At 36.3% G+C, this 23,554-nt stretch overlaps 1 protein-coding gene across 3 annotated transcripts in view; it reads right to left on the reverse strand.

The window, feature by feature from the left end:
• ZDHHC2 (zinc finger DHHC-type palmitoyltransferase 2) overlaps window positions 1–23,554 on the reverse strand; it is a 64,832-nt gene that overhangs the window by 2,592 nt on the left and 38,686 nt on the right. For 2 of the 3 annotated variants that reach the window (XM_060291400.2, XM_030831901.3), the window contains 8 exons: window positions 21,289–21,358; window positions 20,518–20,550; window positions 14,663–14,783; window positions 12,401–12,533; window positions 9,002–9,128; window positions 8,637–8,729; window positions 4,721–4,833; window positions 2,849–2,923 (listed from right to left, as the gene is read on the reverse strand). In XM_060291400.2, the coding sequence (XP_060147383.1) occupies window positions 2,883–2,923; window positions 4,721–4,833; window positions 8,637–8,729; window positions 9,002–9,128; window positions 12,401–12,533; window positions 14,663–14,783; window positions 20,518–20,550; window positions 21,289–21,358 (731 nt within the window). In that variant the 3' untranslated portion in view covers window positions 2,849–2,882. The remainder of the gene's footprint in view (window positions 1–2,848; window positions 2,924–4,720; window positions 4,834–8,636; window positions 8,730–9,001; window positions 9,129–12,400; window positions 12,534–14,662; window positions 14,784–20,517; window positions 20,551–21,288; window positions 21,359–23,554) is intronic. The other variant, XM_030831950.3, reaches the window with a different exon arrangement.

The raw sequence follows: 23,554 nt of genomic DNA on the forward strand, positions 1-23,554 counted from the left end.
CAAAATTAAATGTTTTCTATACTAGAAGGCTCATCAGATGAGTTCTTGAATATAGACAGAACTTTACATCAATTCTCAAACTATAATACACACATACAAGAGAAGAGGATCTTGTTAAAATGCAGAAAATACAGATTCTGATTCAGTAAGTCTAGGGTAAGGTCCACAATTCTGCATTTCTGTTAAGCTCCAGGTGATGTCAATACTGCTGGTTTGGGGCCCCAATTTGAGCCACAGGGTTCTATGTTCTTAGTTCTGAATTTGTCTGAGGCCAATAGGAGTATACAAGTGACGAGTGAGTTGTGAGGGGATTTAGGGAAGTAATTCTGAAATACCATGTGCATAGAATCACAGCATTTTGAAGTTTCTATTGTGTAAGAGTGAAGGTTGGGCAGGCTAAGTTTAACCTATACTTTAGCACTATTATGGATTTAGGCACATTTTCACTGTGTGGAAACTATACTGAACCAAGAAATATTTTATAAAAAGGTCACAGGTCATTTACTAATATAATTGAAAAAGGAGAAGAGATATCATTTAGTAATATAATCAAATTAGGTGTATCAATATCAGATAATATTGTTCAGGTTAAATGTGTATTGAATGAATTGCAAGTCTGAGGTATAAAGCAGGAAAAACTTTAAAAAACTATTTTGACTATCAGCTGCCTTAGGAAAATTCAATTTTTTCAGGAACTTTTCACTGGTATGTCAACAGAATGAAAAACATTACATCAGAAAACACTTTTTTTTTTTCTTTTACGTCAACGCAGTTGATTCATGCTACAATTGGGTTTTTATGACCACTACTGTCATATATTTAAGTGTAATAACATCAACTTTCTGTGAGATATTAAACATCAATGATGTTATTTTATCGCCCATTTACCAACTGTTTATTTAGAACCTACTATGTGTCTGGCACTGCAAAGGGTCGAGAATAATGATGAACAAACACAACACTGATCTTGTCAAAATACTGGGAAATCTACCGGATTTACACACAAAGTTACGTTACTATGTAAGCTTATAAAATATTTCACACAGATAACCTCACATACAATGGTAATTATAACTAATTCAACGTACTAAAAAAAATCCTGTGAAACTTTGTATGCTTTACAGAACTATGTTCTGTAAAATACTTTGCTTGTGGTATTAGCTAATGATTCATATTTATATGATCAGTTATATTTTAAGAATTATTTCCAGAAATTTACACTGTATTCACTAATTGACCAAATTAAGAACATTAAATTCTCACGATCCTAACCATAGTTACAATCAATCTGATCTACTATACCATCATATAGAGTAATCTAAAACCAAAACACTGGCCAAATGGCACACAGAATTACATGGCTATTCATCAAAACCAAAACCAAGTAAAATAAAAACCAGATATCCATGAACTACTTCGACACAATTTTGTTTTAGGTGCTACTCTCTTGCTAGGTCACAGTTTTATAAGTAGAGAGTTATCTTGATAATTTCAATGTTCAATTCTTCATATATTTTTTTAATTTTTAAAAATTTTATTGAAGTACAGTTGATTTACAATGTTGTATTAATTTCTGCTGTACATCAAAGTGATTCAGTTATACATATATACATATATTCTTTTTCATATTCTTTTCCATTCTGGTTTATCAAGGCTATTGAATAGTTCCCTGTGCTATACAGCAGGACCTTGTTGTTTATCTATCCGATATATAATAGTTTGCAACTGCTAATCCCAAACTCCCAATCCTTTTCCCTTCCACCACCCTCCCCCTTGACAACCACAAGTCCAATTCTTCATATTGTTTACTGGAACAGTACACATAGTTGTTTGATTTGTTAAGATGTTTATGGCTTTGTTCCAAAGGGGCTCCTTACTGTAGCTTTTTATTGACCGCAGCCTTATAAATAGATTTCACTTTAAGGAAACTAATTTGGAACTACAGGTTTAAAAAAATTACGGGTTAAAGAAAATGACTTGGAACACCTAGTATTTTAAGGATGACACATGCTCTGGGGTCCTACTGTGACCAAAAATAGGGGTGGCAGAGATTTGTGCTAACAAGATATAATTATCTTGTATTTAGACCCAGTGAGATTCAACTAATGGGTGGTCAAGAATAAGACCACTGGATATCCTGAAGGAAAGAAAAAAAAAATTGCATGATCCTATGAAATGACAAGACAATTGTCATGTAAAATTCAATATTTTAGGATCAATCTTTGCTATTTAATGCATTACTGTAAAAATGAATTTTGTTCAACTTATATTTTATCAAGTTAACCTAAGTACTAGCTAACATTCAAGCTAAATCCATGTCCAGAGGTCTCCAGCATGACTGATGCAATCCCAAGGGTCAGCTAAGACATTGTATTTGAGTCACTCATAAGTAAATGCTGGGACTTCCCTGGTGGTGCGGTGGTTGAGAATCCGCCTGCCAATGCAGGTGACCTGGGTTCGAGCCCCGGTCCAGGAGGATCCCACATGCTGCGGAACAACTAGGCCTGTGCGCCACAACTGCTGAGCCTGCGCTCTAGAGCCTGTGAGCCACAACTACTGAGCTCGCGTGCCACAACTACTGTAGCCCGTGCCCCTGGAGCCCCTGCTCCACAACGGGGTGGGGGGCCACCACAGTAAGAAGCCCGTGCACCGCAACAAAGAGGGGCCCCCTCTCGCCTCAACTGGAGAAAGTCCGTGCGCAGAAACAAAGACCCAACGCAGCCAAAAATAAATAAATAAATTTATAAAAAAAAAAATAAATAAATGTTTATGGCAACTATTTGCCCTAGGAGAGCTAGAGAACTGTTGAAAATATAAAACATAACAATAAAGGAAAAGCTTTTCTTACTTCCGTGAAGTATGAGTAAATTTTGTTAGAAGAGTTAATTCTCATTCTCCATGGTAAGTGCAGGATTGCTCATACCTTCAAGAAAGAACATAAGTTAGCAATTTTTGTTGTTGCTTTTGAACAAATAGGCAGAGACTTGTTTATTCAGTCATGAATCCTACCAGTGTTTTTCCAAAAGTGACCTGTACGTAGTATGGGTATTTAGAAGATGTTGTATAGAACACACACACACATACAGTACAGTTCGCCACAACCGGTGTCACAAAAAAAGCACTTTAAAACAGTTAAATATATACACCTGAGGAAGTAGGGGTGTGAATAAAATAATGTAAGAAACACTGAGCCTGGCACTTCTCACACTACCTTAAATCACTGTTTTCTAATTCTTCATCTACCGACCTCATTCTTGTCAAACTAATCTTGGAGCCCTTTCTCATCTCACCATTTTCATATTTCTCTTCCTTCTTTTACACCATCCTTTAAACTTTAAATAATTTCTCAATTTATCTATCACAGTAACAGAAAATTAATCTATGTCTCCAAACTAACAGCACACAGAAACCAGAATATCACTTCTACATTAATGTAGAACTATAAAGTGAAATATGAATCTCTTCTGAAAGACAGTTCTTTGTCTTTCTACCCCCCAAATATACATCACTTCTTTGTCTCTAAGGAAACTGAGGGATTCAAAAGGCAAACAGGTGTCATCAATTTTGTTCAGGTAATACCTAGTCCCTCCCATAGACTGGAAAATGGAATGGAATGTTTGAAGGTGAAGAGACAGACCAAATTATGAATACTCAAATCACGGGGATCTTCAGAGGGCGTACGCATTTCTCAAGAACAAGACTCTTTAAAGAAAGAGAGAATGTGACTGATTATATATTAAATAATGACTTAGGAATTTTTACTCAGGACTATCTGTTTGTTTTTCACTAAATCCCAAAGAGATTTCAAAGAAACCAGGAAACACTTTAAAGTGCAGTAAGCCAGTGTCAGGCAAGCACTAGGAAAAGGTTTGAAGAAAAGACTAGAAATGAAGGGGAAACATTTGAAGACTTAAATAGGTCAATTTGGAGATTTTCTGGCTAACAGTGCCTTAATTGAGCATGCATGGTTTTGCACTCAGGAGACCACACATATAATATATACACACCCCTGCACATATGATCACGTATTTTGTTTAATACTTAACAACCCTGAGAAATAAGTAGTATGTTAAAGATGAAGCTAAGTCTAAAGGAGGTTAAGTAACTTAACAAATACCACACACTGATTAGGTGCCCAAATTGGGATTTGATATCAGGTCTGTCTGCCTTCAAACACTTCCTTGTTTTTTGCCAATAACCTATATTGACCCAAATCATCAAAAGAGTCAAATCAACAATAACAAGAGAACTGTGAGTGGGATATGAAGAAATGACAGGTAGCTAAAGTTATAGCAATTCTGCAATGGCTTTACTTCGACATTTTGAAATGGATAAAACTTTTGAGTAAAAACTACATAATTTGAGATCCCTTTCAGTAGATAGTTTTCAACCTTTTGTCTGAGCTTACTGCACTTTTTCCAATTTTTAAATAAAGTATATTTTGAGTTTATCAGTTTATTTAATATGCGGTAATAAAGATTTGGTTTTCTAAATTGGAAAAAGGCCATGTAAATCTATTTTTCACAAAATGATTTTCTACAGCTTCCAGACATTAATCAAAGCACTTCACAAGCAGTTCTTTGAAAACAGTTCATATTTACAACGGTAGTCTGCCTCCAAAACAAGAAAAATTCTACAGCTAATAAGAATGAAAAATTTTTACCACTTTCACCTTTTAAAAATAAAATATATCGAAATAGCCGAACAAGCATACTCTTACCAGCTTTACCTTTTCCCAGGTTTGTGCTGTTCTCTGTCCAAGATTGAGAATCAGTAAGAAGGTGGCTCTGGGACTCTCTCAATGGCTTTGCAGGAAATTGATGGTTTTCAGGACTGAATAACAATAATTATCATCATGATCATTAGGTTAACTCTTGATAGTATTAGAGTGAGTGTTTTGCAAAGGATGGAACTCAACCCACTTGTGGTGCAAGATAATTGTAGGAGTTACACAAGAGAATTTGGGGAAAACAGGAACAAGGCATTAAATCACACTGACTCACAATGAAAAAAGCGTTCTTGCTTCAGTTCACTTTTCTTTCTTCTGATTACGATACAATGACAATCTCTGACTTTGGCAAATCTCCATTCTTAATATGGAGAACAGGCCTCAGCCTAAGACTTTAGCAGGTAAGGGAATCTAGTTAGAACTTAACAGTATTTTATTATTGATTTTATTTTTTTTTAAGTTATATTCTATGGCAAATTATACTAATTTCTCATTTATGACAGTGATATAAAGTTTGGTTTAAAAAAATTTAAGTGGCAATTTAAATAAAAATATTAAAGAAAAATTAATTTTACAAGTGGAAAAAATATGGGAAAAAATATATGAAGATGATGGTAGAAAGATAAGTTTGAGAAAAACTGACCTACTTATTGTTTCTAAAGTGGCCTAACTGGTCTCGAACAAAGAATTCTCTATCTTTCTCTATAAAACTGAAACAACAAATTTGAACGTTATCTTGCAGGAATGTTGAAAACATCTGACATTGTCAGGTCTTAAAAATCTGATGTTTAATTTGGTAAATAAAGAGTTTAAAAGAAAGACTTTAGGTTTTAAAATTTAAGTAGACATGCCACATATGACATATTAGATGGTATGAAAAAAATGTACATAAAATAGCATTTCACTTAGATTAAAAAAATTATTGGCACAGAAACTATTAGTGTATTATTTTACAACACACCAAAACAGAAATTATAATAATGTTCAAAAGAAAAACCCACTTAAAATTCTTCCAAGAGTAATTTCACATATTTTAGTTGACTATAACTATTATATTTTTTAAAGGATATGCCTTTGCTCCTTAACAATTACCTCGTATCTAAAATTTGACACTATTTCAATTTTGTGCTGCTTTAACAACCCCTTACTAAAATTTTGGGAGGAAAATCTTAAAAAAGAAAAGCTTGTCTCCTATTCATATGAAATATCTCTTTTACTCTAATTCTAATTATTCCTCAGGAAAGGGACCTTAGACCAAGTACAGCTAACTAAGTCCTGGTTTAAGGACTGCTTGGAGATTCATTACTGCTAACAGGAATCTAACAAATGGCAAGGATCCACTCATTCAACAATACTCATTGAGTATCTGTTACATCAGTGAGGAAAGTCTTTGATCTCATGGAAGTTCTGTTGTAACTGAGGAAGAAGTATAATAAATATATAGTAAGTCAGGTGGTAAGGAGAGCTCTGACGACAGTAAAAGACAGTATGAAGGGAATGGAGGGGCAAGTTACAATTATCCAAGGGTTTCCAAAGGCGGCCTCTACTGTAAAGCTACACCTGAGCAGAAAGTGAAGTGAAGGCACAGACCGTTCAGATATCCAGAGGAAGAACCTTTAGGAATAGGAACTGGCAAGTACAAAGCCGCTAAATAAGGAACATGCCTGGTATATCTGAGGACCAGCAAGATCCGTGTGTCTGAGGATTGTGAGTGCCGGGAAGGTGGTACGGGGTGACATCGAGAGGTGTTGGGGAAGAGATTAGTCAGCGCAAGGTAAGGACATTCATTAGCTTTTATTCTAAGCAAGATGGACAATCAGTGGAGGGTTCTGAGCAGAAGAGTGACACAATATGATTTACGCTTTAAAAGGATCACTCTGACATTTTAATGGAGAATAAACTGGAGGAGGGCAAACATGGAATCAGAAAGGTCAGGAACGAAGGTACTGAAATAATCCATGTGAGAAATGATGGCTTGGACCAGGAAAGCAGCCTTGGAGGTGGTAAGAAAGTATCCAGGTTATAGATATATCTGGAGGGGACATCTGACAGGATCTACATCTGTATATACAGGGTCCCTGAAAGAGAGGAATCTAGTATGACTCCCAAGTTTCTGTCCTGAGCATCTGGGAGAATGGAGGTCACTACTACTGATACATGAAAGAATGAAGAAGAATCGAGTTTTGGGTGGGGCGAGGGTAGAGATGGCTTGGAATCAAGAGTTCTGCTTTGCACCTGTTCAGCTGGCAATGACTTTTAGATGTTTAGGTGGGACCACTGTGTAGACAATCAAATATACAACTCTGGAGTACACAGGGGAGACCAGCACTAGCCATAGACAATTCATAGGGGCTAATCGGGGGAGATTATAGAATTTTGTAGAAGAGACTTTAGCTGTCAAAATCCAATCTCAACATTTAAAGGAAAGGGAAGAGAAGCCCGGAGAGGTTACGTGACCTCTTCTAGATCACCTAGCTGGGTAACAGTGCCAGAACTAGGATTTCTCCCAATGCCCATTGTACATTTAGTAGGAGAGATACTATCTCTAAAACCCAAATAGTCTTAAACTACAAAAACCTCTTAACAAGGATAAAAAAATATTATTGAAAACTACTGTTAACTTTTATAAAAGCAGGAAAGCATTCTAAGTAATTTATTAAAACTAGATTTTTCTGCCCTGAGGTATATAAAAAAAAATTAGCATTTAGCTCTGTGGAATTTTAAAGCCAAAACTCACAGGGCAGGACCCAGTAAGACTCTGGTGCCTTTGAATGTCCCTGTGACACACATGAGAACGGCCTCCTCATTAACTAACTGGTAGAGCCTGGACTGCACATAGCTCACTCTAGGGATGGGGGGGGCAAATAGGTTTCATCTCATGACAATTTAAGATGACTTTGGAATGGCTGCCAGAATCACCACCTTGGGATGGATGCTGGGGTCACATCAGGCTCCAAGGGACAAAGCGCTGTGATCAATAAGAAACACGAACTAGATGGGGAGACTATAAGCATAGGTGCTGTGAACACAGCATTCCAGCAACTAAGAAAACCTTTAAAATTTAACGATATTATGGTCATGCTTTTACTATTGGCTTTCATTTAAAAATTAGAGGTATGGTCACATCAAAAAAAAAAGTCTGTCTTGAACATGTAAAAAAATGTTTCAACTTAAAACTTCAGGTAGAGCATTTTGAAACGTTTAGATAGTTTTGCCTTTTGGCAGTTAGTAGCCAAGTCAGAATCCAATTTCAGGTCTTCCTCAAATGCCTGATAGACTGGAACCAAAAGAGACTTAAAGCAGTAACCAAAGTCTCCAGACAATGAATTTCCAAGACTCCCTCCTTTCTCTCTCCACAGAAATGGCTCAGATCATGCTTAGAGGTCTTGGAAGAGTACCAAGGATATGGTGCCCATTGCTAACGGGACTGTCAAGCAGATGTCTGGGATTCCACTTCATCTCCAAAGGCCTGATCCAGGCAGGGAAGTTTTTTGATCTCTTTATAACGGTTACGGCCGAGAAGAAAGGCCTGGAGGGTCAGAGGGAAAGTTTACCCTGTCTGCTCACCTGATCACTAGGGGGACTAATTTGGACTTACGTTATTTTCTTTTAAGCACCACATTTAAAAAAATCATAATTTATTTCCGTTAACAAAAATGTATAGAGAGTTAACACCTGTTTACTGACCACCCAGATTGATAACAGAATTTTATAATTATGACTGAAGCTCCCTATGTAACCCTCCCCAGTCATACTTTCCTCTTACCCTCATTCCAGGTAGAAACCAGTGTAGTAAATTATCTTAAGTTCTTAAAATTTTTTTTCAAAGGAACATATAATTGAAGGACGCAAGAGGATAAAGTATATTCTTTGAAAGTAAAATAGAAAAAAAAAAAAATGGACTCACTTTTTAGATGATGAATTCAATCCTGCAGGAGTAGACGGCTGTTCAGGATCCTGGTTAACAAGGCAAGTTGGAAAGGAGCAGCCATCACCTAGACTGTAATTAGAATAAAAACTTACAATTATGCAGTAAAAAAGATGATCTCTGTGAGTAGAACATAGTTATATTATGGACAAAACGTGTGTATCAGACATTGGCTCGAATGTGGTATGTTTATGGAGATGTGAGTCAACTGATTTCCACATTGATATAACAGTGAGTCATAAAATAATACTGTAAAAAATAGTTTTTATACAGAATTACAGAGTTCTTTTGTTGGATTACTTCCATTTTCAGTCTAAACCCTGAAAATTTTCACAACAAAGTACCTTGAAAAAATGGGTAGCAACCAGTACTTCTTCTCATCACCAAAAACCTGTCGCATATTTTTACTGAAACCCAAGCTGAATCCATTCTTATCTGTTCCATGTCGAAATACTGGACTTCTAAATGCCTCTAGAAAAGATGGTAGAGCAATCACATGAGTAAAGAGCACACCCTATAGTTAGAAATGACGGAATTAAATGAAGAAACTCTGAAAACCAATGGCTAGCCTCCTGTGACTGCTTCTGTGCCTATCAACAGCCCTGCAATGATGACTGTCTATTCTTTTAAAACAAACATAAAATATGATTAGATCTATTTTAGTTTTTAAGTAACCCTTTTATTCTTGCAGCAGCACATCTGCATTGCAGAAAATTAGAAAATGCAAACAAGTAAATAAAACTTTACATCTTCTAAATCTTTATTAAATGGACGGCTGGATGGATAGAGAAAATAATTACAAATGTACATTTTTTTAACCAAAGTGCGACTAAAGATACATTCTACAACCTTTTTTCAGTTAATAAATTCCATTTTCCAATTTCATTAAAATTTTATCTCATCCAATCATAATTTTTTTTCTAGCTGATCAAAAATGTACTTTAAAGCTCTTTGTCCAAACCAGGGTCCAATGCAGAGCCGTACATCATAGCTGGTTATGCCCACTCTGCATATGGAAGCTGAGGTTCAGAGAGACCGTGCAACTTGCTCAAAATATCACAAAAAATAAATGACAGAAGTGGAACTTGAACAAGGTCATCAAAGTTCTGTCTATGATGCTACATCTTCTTCTTAAATAATGCCGAGATGCAAAATCTAACATGTTAGTTTTGGGGTGCAAATAAACATAGAAGTGTAATGATTTCTGCCCATAATTTAAAAAAGGAAAAATATAACTAGCAGAGTCATGGTACTATGAAAAACGTGATTTGCAAGATCCTTAACATTTATCAACCTAGGTTATATAGCTTTTTATAAAACGCTTTAATAATTATAGGACCATACTGTCCAGAGGAAGTCCTTTCAGTGTTACAAGTTAAATCTAGACGTTTCTAGAAGTTAAAAGCTAGTAGAAAAATATACGTTTGAAAAATAATTTAATTGCTCTACATATAATTTGAAATAAGGTACTTTGTTTAGAAATTATTATACCAATATTTTCACCCTAATAGTACTTGCTGGGATAAGATTTCACCTGAATCCTAAAAATGAACATTCACTGACTATATACTACAATTAATCTTCACTGACTATTATAATAATGGAATCTCATAGCCAGTATCACACTCTTTTGATTACTATAGATTTGTTGCAAGTTTTATAAACAGGAAGAACTTAACAATTTTTTTTGGTGGATATTGTTTTTGCTATTTGGGGCCCCTTGAAATTCCATATGAATTTGAAGATTAGCTTTTCCATTTATGCATGAAAGGCCATTGAAATTGTAATAGAAATTTCAATAATCTCTTTGGGATGGTTCATTGATAGTATATAGAAACACAACTGATTTTTTTGCATATTGATCATGGAACTTTGCAGATTTTATTAGCTCTAATAGTTTTTATTGTGGATTCTTTACGATTTTCTATATATAAGATCATTTCATCCACAAAAACAATAGTTTTACGTCTTCCTGTGCAATTTGAATGCCTTAATTTCTTTTCTTGAGTAATTTCTCTGGCTAGAATTTCCAGTACAGTGCTGAACAGCAATAGTGAAAGACGGAATCCTTGGTTGATTTATTTAGGGCAAAGGTTTATTTTTCACCACTGAGTATCATATTAGCTGAGAATTTCTCATAAAGTCCTTGTCAGGTTGTAGAAGTTCCCTTCCATTCCAGCTTAAGTGTTTTTATCATCAAAGGGCGTTGTATTTTGTCAAACACTTTTTCTGTTACAGTTGAGATAAAAATGTGCTTTTTTCCCCTTCATTCTATTAATGTGGTATATTACCATTGATTGATTTTTATACACTGAACCACCCTTGCATTCCTGGGATAAAAGGTTATATACCATGACGAAGTAGGATTTAACATGCTGCTGGATTTGCAGATATGTTATTGGGAATTTCTCCACCTATATTCATAAGGAATATTGGTCTATAGCTTTCTTTTCTTGTGATGTCTTTGTCTGACTTTAGTATTAGGGCAATGTTGGCCTCACAGAATGACTTAGGAAATGTTTCCTCCTCTCCTGATTTTGGGCATAGTTTGAGAATAATTCATGTTAATTCTTAAGTGTTTGATAGAATTCATCAGTGAAGCCAACTGGTCCTGAGCTTTTCTTTGTTGGGAGATTTTAAATTACTGATTCAATCTCCTTACTTATAAGTCTATTCAGGTTTTTATTTCTTCTTGAGTCACACTGGTAGATTGTGTTTCTAGGAATTTGTCCATTACATCTAGGTTACCTAATTTTTTTTTTTAATTTATTTTTTGGCTGCGTTGGGTCTTCATTGCCGTGCGTGGGCTTAGTTGCTCCATGGCACGTGGGATCTTCCTGGACCAGGGTTTGAACCCGTGTCCCCTGCATTGGCAAGCAGATTCTGAACCACTGCATCACCAGGGAAGTCCCAAGGTTACCTAATTAAACTTTTTTATTTCTGCAAGGTTGGTAGTCATGTTCCCACTTTCATTTCTCATTTTCATGATTTGAGTCCTCTTTTTTGCTTTCTAGTTATAGGCTTGTCATATTTGTTGATATTTTCAATAAACGAATTATTGATTTCATTGATCTTCTGTTTTTTAGAATTCTGTTTCCATAATGTCCTGTCTAATCTTTATTATTTCCCACCTTCTTCTGGCTTTGGGTTTACTTTTTGCTCTTCTTTTCATAGTTCCTTAAGGTGTAAAGTTATTGATTTGAGGTATTTCTTTTTTAATGTAAGCATTTATAGCTATACATTTCCTGCTAAGCACTGCTTTTGCTGTATCCCATCTCTGCAGGGCTTCTGAACATACTGTTTTCTCTGCCTGAGATGTTCTGGCTCTGACTTCTTAGTTTAAATATACTTTTTGCTTTTGTGAGCTCTTCCCTGACCACTCCATCTAAATAGGTTCCCTTCTACCATCCCCAGACCTTGACTCATACCTGAACATCCTGTTTGTTTCTTTCGAAGCACTTCACATTTTGTAATTACGTTTATGTTTGGTTATTGATTTTCTGTGTCCCTCACTAGACTATTTCACCCTTGCTAACCACTGTATATACACAATGCTTTACACACAATGGACAGTCAAAAAATATATGGAATGAGTGAATTTGTATTTGTCCCACAAGACAATGTGGGAAACAAGAATGATTTTACAGCTTCAGGACAGGTTAGCATTTAATCATACAGCAACTTCTGATGACTATTTGGTTTTCTATTTAAAGTTCTGTTAACTACAATAATTGGATACTCACCTAATGTAGATTTATTTTTGCTGACTAGCCAACAATGATAGCCAAACAGAGAAGACAAGCTGACAGAAAACATAGCTGCAGCAAAGAATAAAAACATAATATGGAACTTGGCTTGAGTATCAGGTAGGCCATTCTATAAAGAAAGGAAGAAAATAAAATGTTTTGTCAAAGGGATAGGTATTCCCCTACTTTTATAAGTAAGATTTTTTCCATAAAATTTTTCTTAAATTTAGGTATGGAGAAAGATATATGGCTTTATGTTAAAACTTTGAGGAAAAAATACATCTTCAGGTTCGAATAAATGTTTACTAGAACATGAATATATATGTATATATGGAAAATACATTAAAATTTGGGATATTTTCTTTTGTATAACCAAATTCATAGAAAAATTATGATGTGTGTCAACTGTATCAGTAGGCAACAAGATAAAACAAGCTATAAAATATAGCTTTTAATTTACTTCCTGAAAATGTTTTGTTAACATACTCCAGATTTACAAATGCTTAAACAGTTTGATTATAATGCCAGAAAATGGAAGGTTAATTGGCACAATTTAGCTACTCTCCTCATTGATGTTTTACATCACTACAAACAACAGCATCAACTACAAACACACAGAACACATCCACAATAATACTTCAAGCTACTTTAAACAACGTCGTCACAAAAAAGATCAACACTAGTTTATAACACCTGTCTAAAATAAACCTTACAGTACCCATGGGATGAAAAAGGCCATCTCAAAGCAAAACCAGACTGCTCCTTGTTCGTATGTCCAAGGAGATCTGGAGTCCCTCTAGAATGGCAGGCTTGGGGACACTTAGTGAAGCACCAGAGCGGCCAGGACGTGTCCCCTTCTGATATTCTGTTTCAATATCCTGTAGTACCTGTCAGATTGACCCAGGTCACAAGATCTCACTGATAGCTTTTGACAGCAGAGTCATCACAGTGAAAACCAGTCGTTCCTTTACAAATTTATTTGTGGTACGGAAATAAAACCATCCACAGGAATGAGGAGCAGTGAGGCCACAGGCTCTCAGACATTCATTAGAGATCATTCTTCCAGCTGGACACTGGAAGTATCCTTGAACGCTAGGCCACGTTCATTCACCTGTGGATTCCTAGCACTTAGCAATACAACTGGCACATAACAGGATTCAATAAATCTTTAGTATTGAATGTGGTTCAAATCTCACATCAGTGATCTAGCAATTCAGAAAGCCTTACCATAAGAAAGGATAATTTAATGACTGTAATAAAGCAACCCTACAGGGGATAACTGTTATTTTTTACCATTGTTTGGTGTTGTAAGGAATATCTCTGGGTATTTAAAACACATAGTTCTAACTTCATTTTGCTTATGTTTAAAATATACAGTGAAGAAAACAAATGAGCTGCCTAAAGCATATACAATGCCTAATAACAATTCAGGACATTATAGGTATAATAGTTTAATAGTAGTTTTACACATAAAGAAATACTTCTATTTTTTCAATACTAAGAAAAACATTCTTCTTATATAGTCAATTCTCGTTATTCGCAGTGGTGCTGTTCTATAAAGTTGCCATGAACACCGAATTTGTGAATCCTGAACCATTTCTCCTGGGAAGATACAGCGTTAGGGTCCTGTAAGCCTCTGGTCACAATATTTTTGTCAAATGATCAATACGTAACCTTGTTCTGTGTGTTTCTGCTTATAAAACCTAATTTATACCTTATTTAATGCATATTAAATAACAGAACTCACAGCCACCAGCACCATAACTCAGGTCTGAAGGAAACACATGTATTTTCTCCATCAGGCACATCTCAGTCTCTTCTTCTGCTCAAACACTAGACAGCACTTCAGCGCTAGGCTTGAAGACCTTTTAAACAATGAAATCACCAACAAAAAAGCACAAAAATGCAAAAGACATGGCACTAAATAGAATGAAAAAGCACACTTATTTACAGTATGTGAGTTCCAACAGGAAGGCAGCAGGTCCTCTGGTTTGATCTCAACTAGAAATGTGCACGTGGGTGACTCACATTTTCCCTACTCTGTGCATGTTTGCAAATGACCACAAAAGCTACGTTGAGTATTGACTCTGAGGTTACAGATCAATGTTAGCAAGTACGTGAATTCACAAACACAGAATCTGCGAATAATGAGGACTGACTATATATAAGTTAGCGCTCTTCTATAAAATTAGTGTCAGGATTAATTCACTACTGAAAATCTATAATATACCAAAAAAAGTCACCAAGGTAATGACTTACGGTCCAAAATTTGATAAAATACTGTAAATCTGTAGCAGCAATAAAAAGGCAGTACAGCAGAGAATAAGCCAAGAAAAGGAGGAAAAATTTATAATTTGAAAATCCAACACAATTGTTCACCCTGTTAACAAAACAAAAACAACATTTTCAATGAGTTTTACATTGTCACCCTAGGTATACATATGCTCAACCTTAATACAAGTATTTTGTTTCCTAACATTTAAAATTTATTGGCATTTCTTTAAGCATAACTCAGAAGATTTCTTTATACATACAAACATTAAAACATCCACTTCACTAAAAAGGAATTTCTATGTTCAGATTTTTAAAATTTGATATATATGTAATACTGCTTTAATCAATCATGACCCCTATATTTCCTGTCCAGTTATACAAATAAACACATGCCTTAAGCATAGATACTGTGAGAAATCTACTAATACCAAGCAGATAAAAGGAATTTTCTAAGTTCTTCTCTGTGTTACCTTTGGGTTTGATTTCTAACTACGATTAAGTAATTTAAAAATCTTTCAAGTTTTCCCAAATTAGATGAAATTTCTTCAGAGACTACTTGCATGCCGTCAGTATAGCACTGAAGCAACCAGATTATCAAAGCATATTAAGTGGTAGGTTTAAGAAAAGAAACAGGACTGGGAACCAGACAGCCAGGTTGTCGTGCACATTTGATGCTAAATAACTATGTGGCCCCGATAAAGTGCTATCGTCTCTAAGAATTTCACTTTCCTTATCTGTCAAACAAGCACTCTGAGATCCTTTCTGAGAGCCAGCTCTATATGTTATGATTCCGAAAATGGAGATATATAATTCTCAGTCCTTACTCTGAAATCACTCTATTTGGTAAGAGGGGTGGTAAGAATTCAAACTACTGTACCAATAAACATAAATACAAATACAACTCATACTTTACAGTCGCACTTTTTCTACCAAAGCCTTTTCCCCCCTTTTCATAAAGACAAGGGAATTCCTAGATAATGTATGTGACACAACACCGAAGCGGAACTGGCTGCTATCTTCACGGGTTCACTTTGTTAATTGGTATAATAAACTCATTGCATAGAACACATAGGTGTTTCTTCTCCTCAAACACCTTTGTTCCTACTCTAATGTTAGTATAAGGTAATCTTGCTCTCTACTGACTTTGCCAATAAACTGAAACATTTTTCTTTCTCTCTTAAGGTGCAACTATGTTCATATGAAAAATGTTTACTTAGTTACACAAGATGAACAAGTTCTAGATCTGCTGTACAACACTGTGCCTGTGGTTAGCAAACTGTACTGTGGAGTTAAAATTTTGCTAAGAGGACAGAGCTCATGGTGAGTGTTCGTACAATTAAAAAAATTTTTGTAATTAAAAAAATTCAAAAGTCAAACACTGGGCTTATGAATAAACAGAAATTTGGAACAAAAATGGAAAATGTGTACATCTTCTACTTTAAAAAATATAAGGCAAAGGGAACAGCATTAGATTTAGTAATTTTGGAACTTAAGGGTATTGTGTATGACAAATGCATAAAGAAGGCAAAACTGTGGGTGCACGCTGTATGAAAACAGTAACATTTGCAGTTCTAGAGATTCCAGTGTGAGTGCAAACCAGGTACTGAGATTGCCTCTTACGACATCTGAACGAAATAATGGCAAGAAATAATACTGCAAACAGTTCCATACTAGCCTAGCCTAAATGTATTCTGTCACAAAAGGATACAGGATATTCCCTGTGCTTCCGTGCGCTGGTTTCAAGAGGAGAGAACGGGCAGACAAAGGCTGGGTGCGTTAAGACTGGACATGTGGATGGAGACAACGGCTCTTTTGTGGATGAGGGGAAAATGAGAAGGGACAGGAAAGACTGTTTCTCTTCCTGCAGGAATGTAAGAAGCAGCTTTTGTATTAGATGACAAATAGCGTTTTTTCAGAAAGGAAAATGATTTTGAACGTAGATTTTACAACATGTAATTTAGCTTACTTTAACTTCTACTTAGGGTCATGGTGTAATTTGCCATGTCAGAGCCAGGAAACAGGAGAAAGTCAGTAAATAAAGACCAGGTATTTTAGAGTCTGATGGGTACTTTGAACTTGAGGATATACAGTAATGATATTTATTTTTAATAACCTCTCAGTCTCATCATGACAGACAGCTTTTGGTTAGACATTTTAACTGCCTACTACTCTGTAGACTCAATTTGAAAAGGAAGTGCATGTTTCTGAGTCTGAATGACTTTATATGGAGAAATAAAACACATTCTAGGTAAATACGCCTTATATGTTGTTTAAATTCAGGGTAAATAGCTCTTGGCTCTGTTTTAGGGAAATTGCTTTCTGAGTCTAAATTGGAAAAAGAACATAATACAAAAAAAAAAAAAAAAAGATGGAAAGAAAGTAGCCTCTGAAGTCCAAAAACCTTGCTATATGACTTTAAGCCCACTCTTTAATTTATCTGAGGCTCAACTTTCCTCTTCTTTAAAATGAAACAAGTAATTCCTAATAATATCTGTCACTCTTATAAGGATTACAGATTTTTACAGATATATGGATATATCATCTTTAGACATTACAGGCACTCAATAAACTGAGGCTAAAATTATTTAATTTAATTAGGGCTACCTAACCACTGGCAAGCATGTCAAGGTATACTGTTAATATAATTAATTGATAAATGAAAATTTTATATTAAAAGAAAAAGCACTTCTCTGACAGGAAACCCAATAAGGCAAACACTACAGGATCTCCACTTTAGTTAAAAAAGAAGTGTGAGGTTGATCCCCTGCACCCTGAAGGGTACTCTTAACTGGCCGCAGCAGACATGGCTGAAGTCACTGAGAACAGAAGAGGTATGGCTCTATGATCTTTCCAACACTAAAAGTTGACAGATACTGAACTTCAAAATCATACACAAGACCTGGATAAAAAGGTTCCCCACAGTTTGGGAACATACTAAAGGTCTTAGTAAGTGACTGTTACACATTCACATAATGGCTGTAAAGAAGATCTTTTATATACTGATATGAAACAATTTCCAGGATATATTAAGTGAAGGGAAAAAAAGGCAGAGACCCAGTCCATAAGGCAAACACTTGTGTTAAAAAAAAATGTGTAAAAATTTTCTTGTGTGTATAAAAAATATTAAGCACACGCACACATACAGATTTTTTTTTTTTTTTTTTTTTGCGGTACGTGGGCCTCTCACTGTTGTGGCCTCTCCCGTTGCGGAGCACAGGCTCCGGACGCACAGGCTCAGCGGCCATGGCTCACGGGCCCAGCCGCTCCGCGGCATGTGGGATCTTCCCAGACCAGGGCACGAACCCGTGTACCCCTGCATCGGCAGGCGGACTCTCAACCACTGCGCCACCAGGGAAGCGCACACATACAGATTTATATCTGAAAAGCACACGTGACATTTAGCAACCAACACTGGTTCTCTGTGAGGAGTGGAAGGAGGTGGGGAGGAGGGGCTAAGAAGAACACCTGCACCTTTTTATTTTTGAATTTAGAACTGCGAGTGTGTATTATCTGTACATTTTTTCATTTAGAATTTTAATTTGAAATTTAAAATAAATAAAATGGCTGCTCCATTAGCTGGCACCAGGTGAATATTAGGTCCTTGGCACCAAACCCTTCACAAGTCGACCTGGCTACTGCTTTCTGCAAGGGAGTGCCCGGATCTGGATGGTGGCTGGGGCAGTGGCTGCAGCACAGGAGGTGACAGTGCAGAGAAGCAGCAACACAGAAGCTGAAAGGCACTGCAGTCAGTCCATTCAACTTCTTCCACATTGCCATGCAGCGTGAAGGTGACAACAGGTAGTGTATAGACATGTAATCTGAACCCATTTTTTAAAAACTCTAGGGTCACATCTGTTCCCCTTATTTAATAGGGTCTGTCAAAATTTAAAAGATTATCCAATTATGCTATGTTTCTTTTAAAGCCAAATTAATCTCAGGTTTAGGAAGACTGCTATCAGGACTTCCCTGGTGGTGCAGTGGTTAAGGATCCACCTGCCAATGCAGGGGACACAGGTTTGAGCCCTGGTCCGGGAAGATCCCACATGCCGCAGAGCAACTAAGCCCATGAGCCACAACTACTGAGCCCACGAGCCACAACTACTGAAGCCCGCGTGCCTAGAGCCCACGCTCCGCAACAAGAGAAGCCACTGCAATGAGAAGCCCGCGCTCAGCAATGAAGACCCAATGCAGACAAAAATAAATTAAAAAAAAAAAAACAAACAGAAAGACTGCTATCATAGTAAATCATCATTTCTATATGTGTAATTTTCTGAGGATAGCAAGGGCATGGCAAGCTTTATAGGTGTGCACTAGCTTGGGATTAATCCTGTTTCCAGCTCTCCATTATTACCACTATCTGTTATTACTTTAAGATAGGAAAACGGGAGTGAACTCTATGCCCCTGATTTCTTTACCACTCTGCTCAATCACAGCTAGACCACCCAGCTATCCAGAAAGGAGGAGAAAAGCCGAGAAAGCATGTGTTCCTAGCCAGGCCCTCACTGGGTGAGAGTGGCCTCTGGAAGCATTAATGCCCTGGCACTTCTGAATTGCCTGGATTATGAGCTGAACAAACCCCCCAGACATAAGACAGCCCTCAGGCAGAGAAGCAAAGAAAAGGCAGTGCCCAAAGTGGGAGCAGTGGGTGGGCTTGGGAACTGTCCACCGCAGGTGCAGAGAATGCACAGGTGGATGGTGGGGATATGGTGGTGGCGGGGAGGGACTGACAGCAGGTGTTACTGGAAGGATCAACAGAGGAGTATAAGGAGGGCTAAGAAAACGTATAACTGGAGATGTCAGGGGGAAAGAACTTGCTGAGAAAGAGAACAGAATGAATGGAATGAAGGAAAGAATGAGGAAAGCAAAAGAATGACCTCAAATGAAAATTAATACTCCAAAGAGAGGTTATTTACTGACCACTTTCTCTGAGAGGAGCATTATTCTCACAGGCATTAACTAGCCTTGACATGTTAAAGCAGAAAATCTAGGTGAAGAAAAGTACAGGGTACCCTGGAAAGAGATAAATAACATTGCAAACCCAACATTCCTCTATTGTTTCCGGCAGCTAAGATAACCATTTACTATGTATGTTTCCACCTACCCCCGGTGTAGATTTGTGGGCACGTCTACCTTTCCCTAGTGCCATCCCTGAAAGAAGATAAGGCTTTTAGAATGATCATGCTTAATATCTAAATCCGACCTGGCTGGCAACTTTAGCGTGGTTTTCACAGGGATGTGCACATTGAGATGAAGAATTTTAAGGTAGAAAAATCAACCTTCATTAGTTAAATAGATCTTTCAAACAATCCTCTATTAAGTTATCTAATTTCATGATTTAGACTTTTTAAAAAAATATTAATGAATTCTAAGTGGAAACCCTTGTTTAAACATATGTGTGTATTTGTATATTTCCTATTCTACTCCTAAATGTTAAGTTTTATTTAAAATAGATTGTTAAAGCTCTAGATGAATTCATTATTAGAAACTTTGAGTGCACTATCGTGTATAATTTATGTGTACATTTTGGTGTAATTTCTGAGAAGTAGTTTAGAACCTCTGTGTTTGTGCATGTGCATAAAAAGAAAACTAGTTGTTCTGAGCAAATATGAGAAAATAACTTTTACATTGTTAACCTACTGGTGTTAAAATTATTTCACGGAAACTCTCCTGAATAAAGGCTCTTTTGAGCTAACTAAACAAATACTAGAAACTTAATCTGAAAGGTCCTCCTAGGTCAGCTAAGGCAAGATTTCATTTATAAAAAGATTTAAATAGATCTACGATTCAACTTGTTATGTTATAACGAACAGAAACTTCTTTAGGTATAGAGCCATACTCACCATGGGCAATGATGATCCATCTTCAAAATACATCTAAAAAAAAAACACACATACAAAACTCAACATCCCACAAAATTTTAATCCCAATACATTACACAGAGGAAATACTATTTCAAAAGAGTCGTGGTGAGTAAAATATTGCAAAGTTATTTACTTATCTAAAAACTGAATAGTAGCCAAAGGCTTCATCTATAATAAACACACTACGGCCAATTCTAGACGATCCAATAGTAGAACTTTAAATTCAAAATATACATACTTTAAGATGCAAATAAAACAATTTTCTAAAAACAAGCAGTATGTAATATACAACTCTTACGCTGAAGATAAAGTGCAAAATGTCAACAGATTTATACAAAGTCTGGATAAAGCTTTTCCGTTAATATCCAACCTTAAGCCAAGTAGTACTGTCCTTGTCGTGTAAGTATATAATAACATCTGACTGTCATGAAACCAGCTGAGTTATCTTTATAAAGAGGGAAATGAATCACAGAAGTACTTGTTAACTAGAACCAGCCAAGTATGAGCTGCGAAAAATCATGCACTTCATTCATATCAGCGAAAATCTGGGGGGAGAGGGGCAACCAATCACGGCCCTCAGCCACACTCATATTAATGCAAGGGACCATGCTGGTTATACTTCCTAAATAAAGGTCTGAGAAGCATGAATAAGGAGAAAAGGAAATAATGTGGAAAGCGGTGAGAAAAGAAACATATTAAATAAAAAGACCACCAGCATGTAGACATTTTAGAAGTAAAAGGTTTTCTTACTTATCACAGACGGAACAGTGATGGCAGCGATCTGGTTTTATAAGTTGGCATCTGTCACAATAGCGGATTGCTATGAAAAAAGAGTTCCACTTAGCCTTAGATTTAACAGTGAATTGAATATACAATTAAATAGCTTTTAATCATCTATCCAAATTTAAATTCTAAAAAGCATAATGAGTTTAAATTCAGTAAAAATGACATATCCGACTGCGTAAATACAAAAATGGAATGACTTGCCTATAGCCTCAGTTCTCTGGAGAGGTTTCCCAAGAATAGAAAATCTTTTGGGGAAATTTTTCTAAGGCACGCTCAACTATAAGTATACTATATAATTATAAAGCAGTCACAGTAAGATTCACAAAGGGTGCAACCATGTCCATTTCTATCAAAGTAAACAGAATGTCTCCCTCGACTAAATCAATTCATTTCCAGTACCCTGCCAGGATAACTAGGGGAGGATACAACCACATTCTAGAAGTTTTTTGAGAAACACATTTTAGAAATTTGTGAATAAACTCAATTGGTTGCTTGAATTGGGAAAGCACTCACATCTTTTCTGCTGGGTGAAATACAAGATTAGAAGTGAGTATTGCAAGAGGTATTTCCAATAGAGAATTTTAATTCTTGTGACTGAAGTCCTGATCCTTTCTGCTCTAATACAGATATCAAAGACAATTATGGAGGACTGATCTGGAGATGCTCCTTCAGTACACAGGCATCTGACAGGATGCACTCAGTCTGCCAAAATTACAGGAGATCAGTTAAGTGGGCAGTCCAGTAGGACCAGCAAAACCAATACTAATGAACTTAAAATTTGGAAAAAATACTTGCAACACGCAATTACCAAGATTATATTAGCTAATACTATAATCTCTAAAAAACAGAAATGGTTGCTATAAACTAAGAATAAAATGAGGTTTATTTTTAAGACAACAAGGCCTAGAAGGAGTTGTTTTCAATATTGAAATAATTCCTTAATCATTCCCTTATAACTTTCTTTTTCAGAAATTCCAGAGATGGATGGCATGGCCTGCTCATCTCCCGAATGAAGAAGCCTCACGGGTACATCCCAAGTGAAGGTCTAAGGTATTACTGGCTCATGCGAAGTATCAAAGCGTGAGGCAGTGTTGTCCAGAAGGAATATAATGTGAGCCGCACGAGTACTTTTAAATTCTCTAGGAGCTACGTTAAAAGAAGTAAAAAGAAACAGGGGAAATTAATTTTAATGATATATATATATATATATATTTTTTTTTTTTGCGGTACACGGGCCTCTCACTGTTGTGGCCTCTCCCGTTGCGGAGCACAGGCTCCGGATGCGCAGGCTCAGCGGCCATGGCTCACGGGCCCAGCCGCTCCGCGGCATGTGGGATCCTCCCAGACCGGGGCACGAACCCGTATCCCCTGCATCGGCAGGCGGACTCGCAACCACTGCGCCACCAGGGAAGCCCCTTAATGATATATTTTATTTCACCTAATATATCCAAAATATTATTTCAACATAAAATTAATATAAAATATTAGTGACATATTTTACTTTTTTTTATACCAAGTCTTTGAAACCTGTTATGTGTTTTACACTTATGGTCACATTTTAAGTTGTCAGTAATCACAACTTAAAGACTAGTGGTTACCACAATGGACAGCATGGGTCTAAAGTCACAGAATTTCCAGGTGAGTTCTGGTGGGCAATGCTAGATTCTCTCCAAGTGGTGATTATCTCTAAAGTACACTGGGGTAAAAAAACCTTTCAAATTAAAGTGGGCAATAACTCACAAGAAATCAAAACAACGTAGAAAAAGGTTTTGTTTACAGTCTTTCAGAAACAGAAATTTAGTCTTATAATAAAAAAACACTCCACGTGCCATATTATATTCAACTAAAATCATCCCACTGGAATTTTCAATGAGCCATCTAATTATCACTTAAAAAGTCTTAACAGTGGAGGGGGCATTTTATTTTAACTGTCTTGCTTGAGTTTTTTGAGAATTTATTCATGTATTATGTGATTTAAAACTTTTTTGGTACATGTTGAAAAGGAAACATTACCAACATCTGTGTGCAAAATGATAAACTAATTACCTCACTTCTAATGGTTACCTTCCTTGTCAAAAAATCTACAAATATTTTTTTGTAGGAAAGGATCGATAGCAAGGGAGAGCTAAGAAAGCAAATAGTCCTCATTAATAAAAATAAAAATAAATAATAATATAATAGAGTTTGGAGAACCCTGTAAGAAAGCAGGAGATGGTTGGATCAGAAGAAA

Source organism: Globicephala melas, chromosome 21 (genome assembly GCF_963455315.2).
Source record: "Globicephala melas chromosome 21, mGloMel1.2, whole genome shotgun sequence".
NCBI classification, from domain to species: domain Eukaryota; kingdom Metazoa; phylum Chordata; class Mammalia; order Artiodactyla; family Delphinidae; genus Globicephala; species Globicephala melas.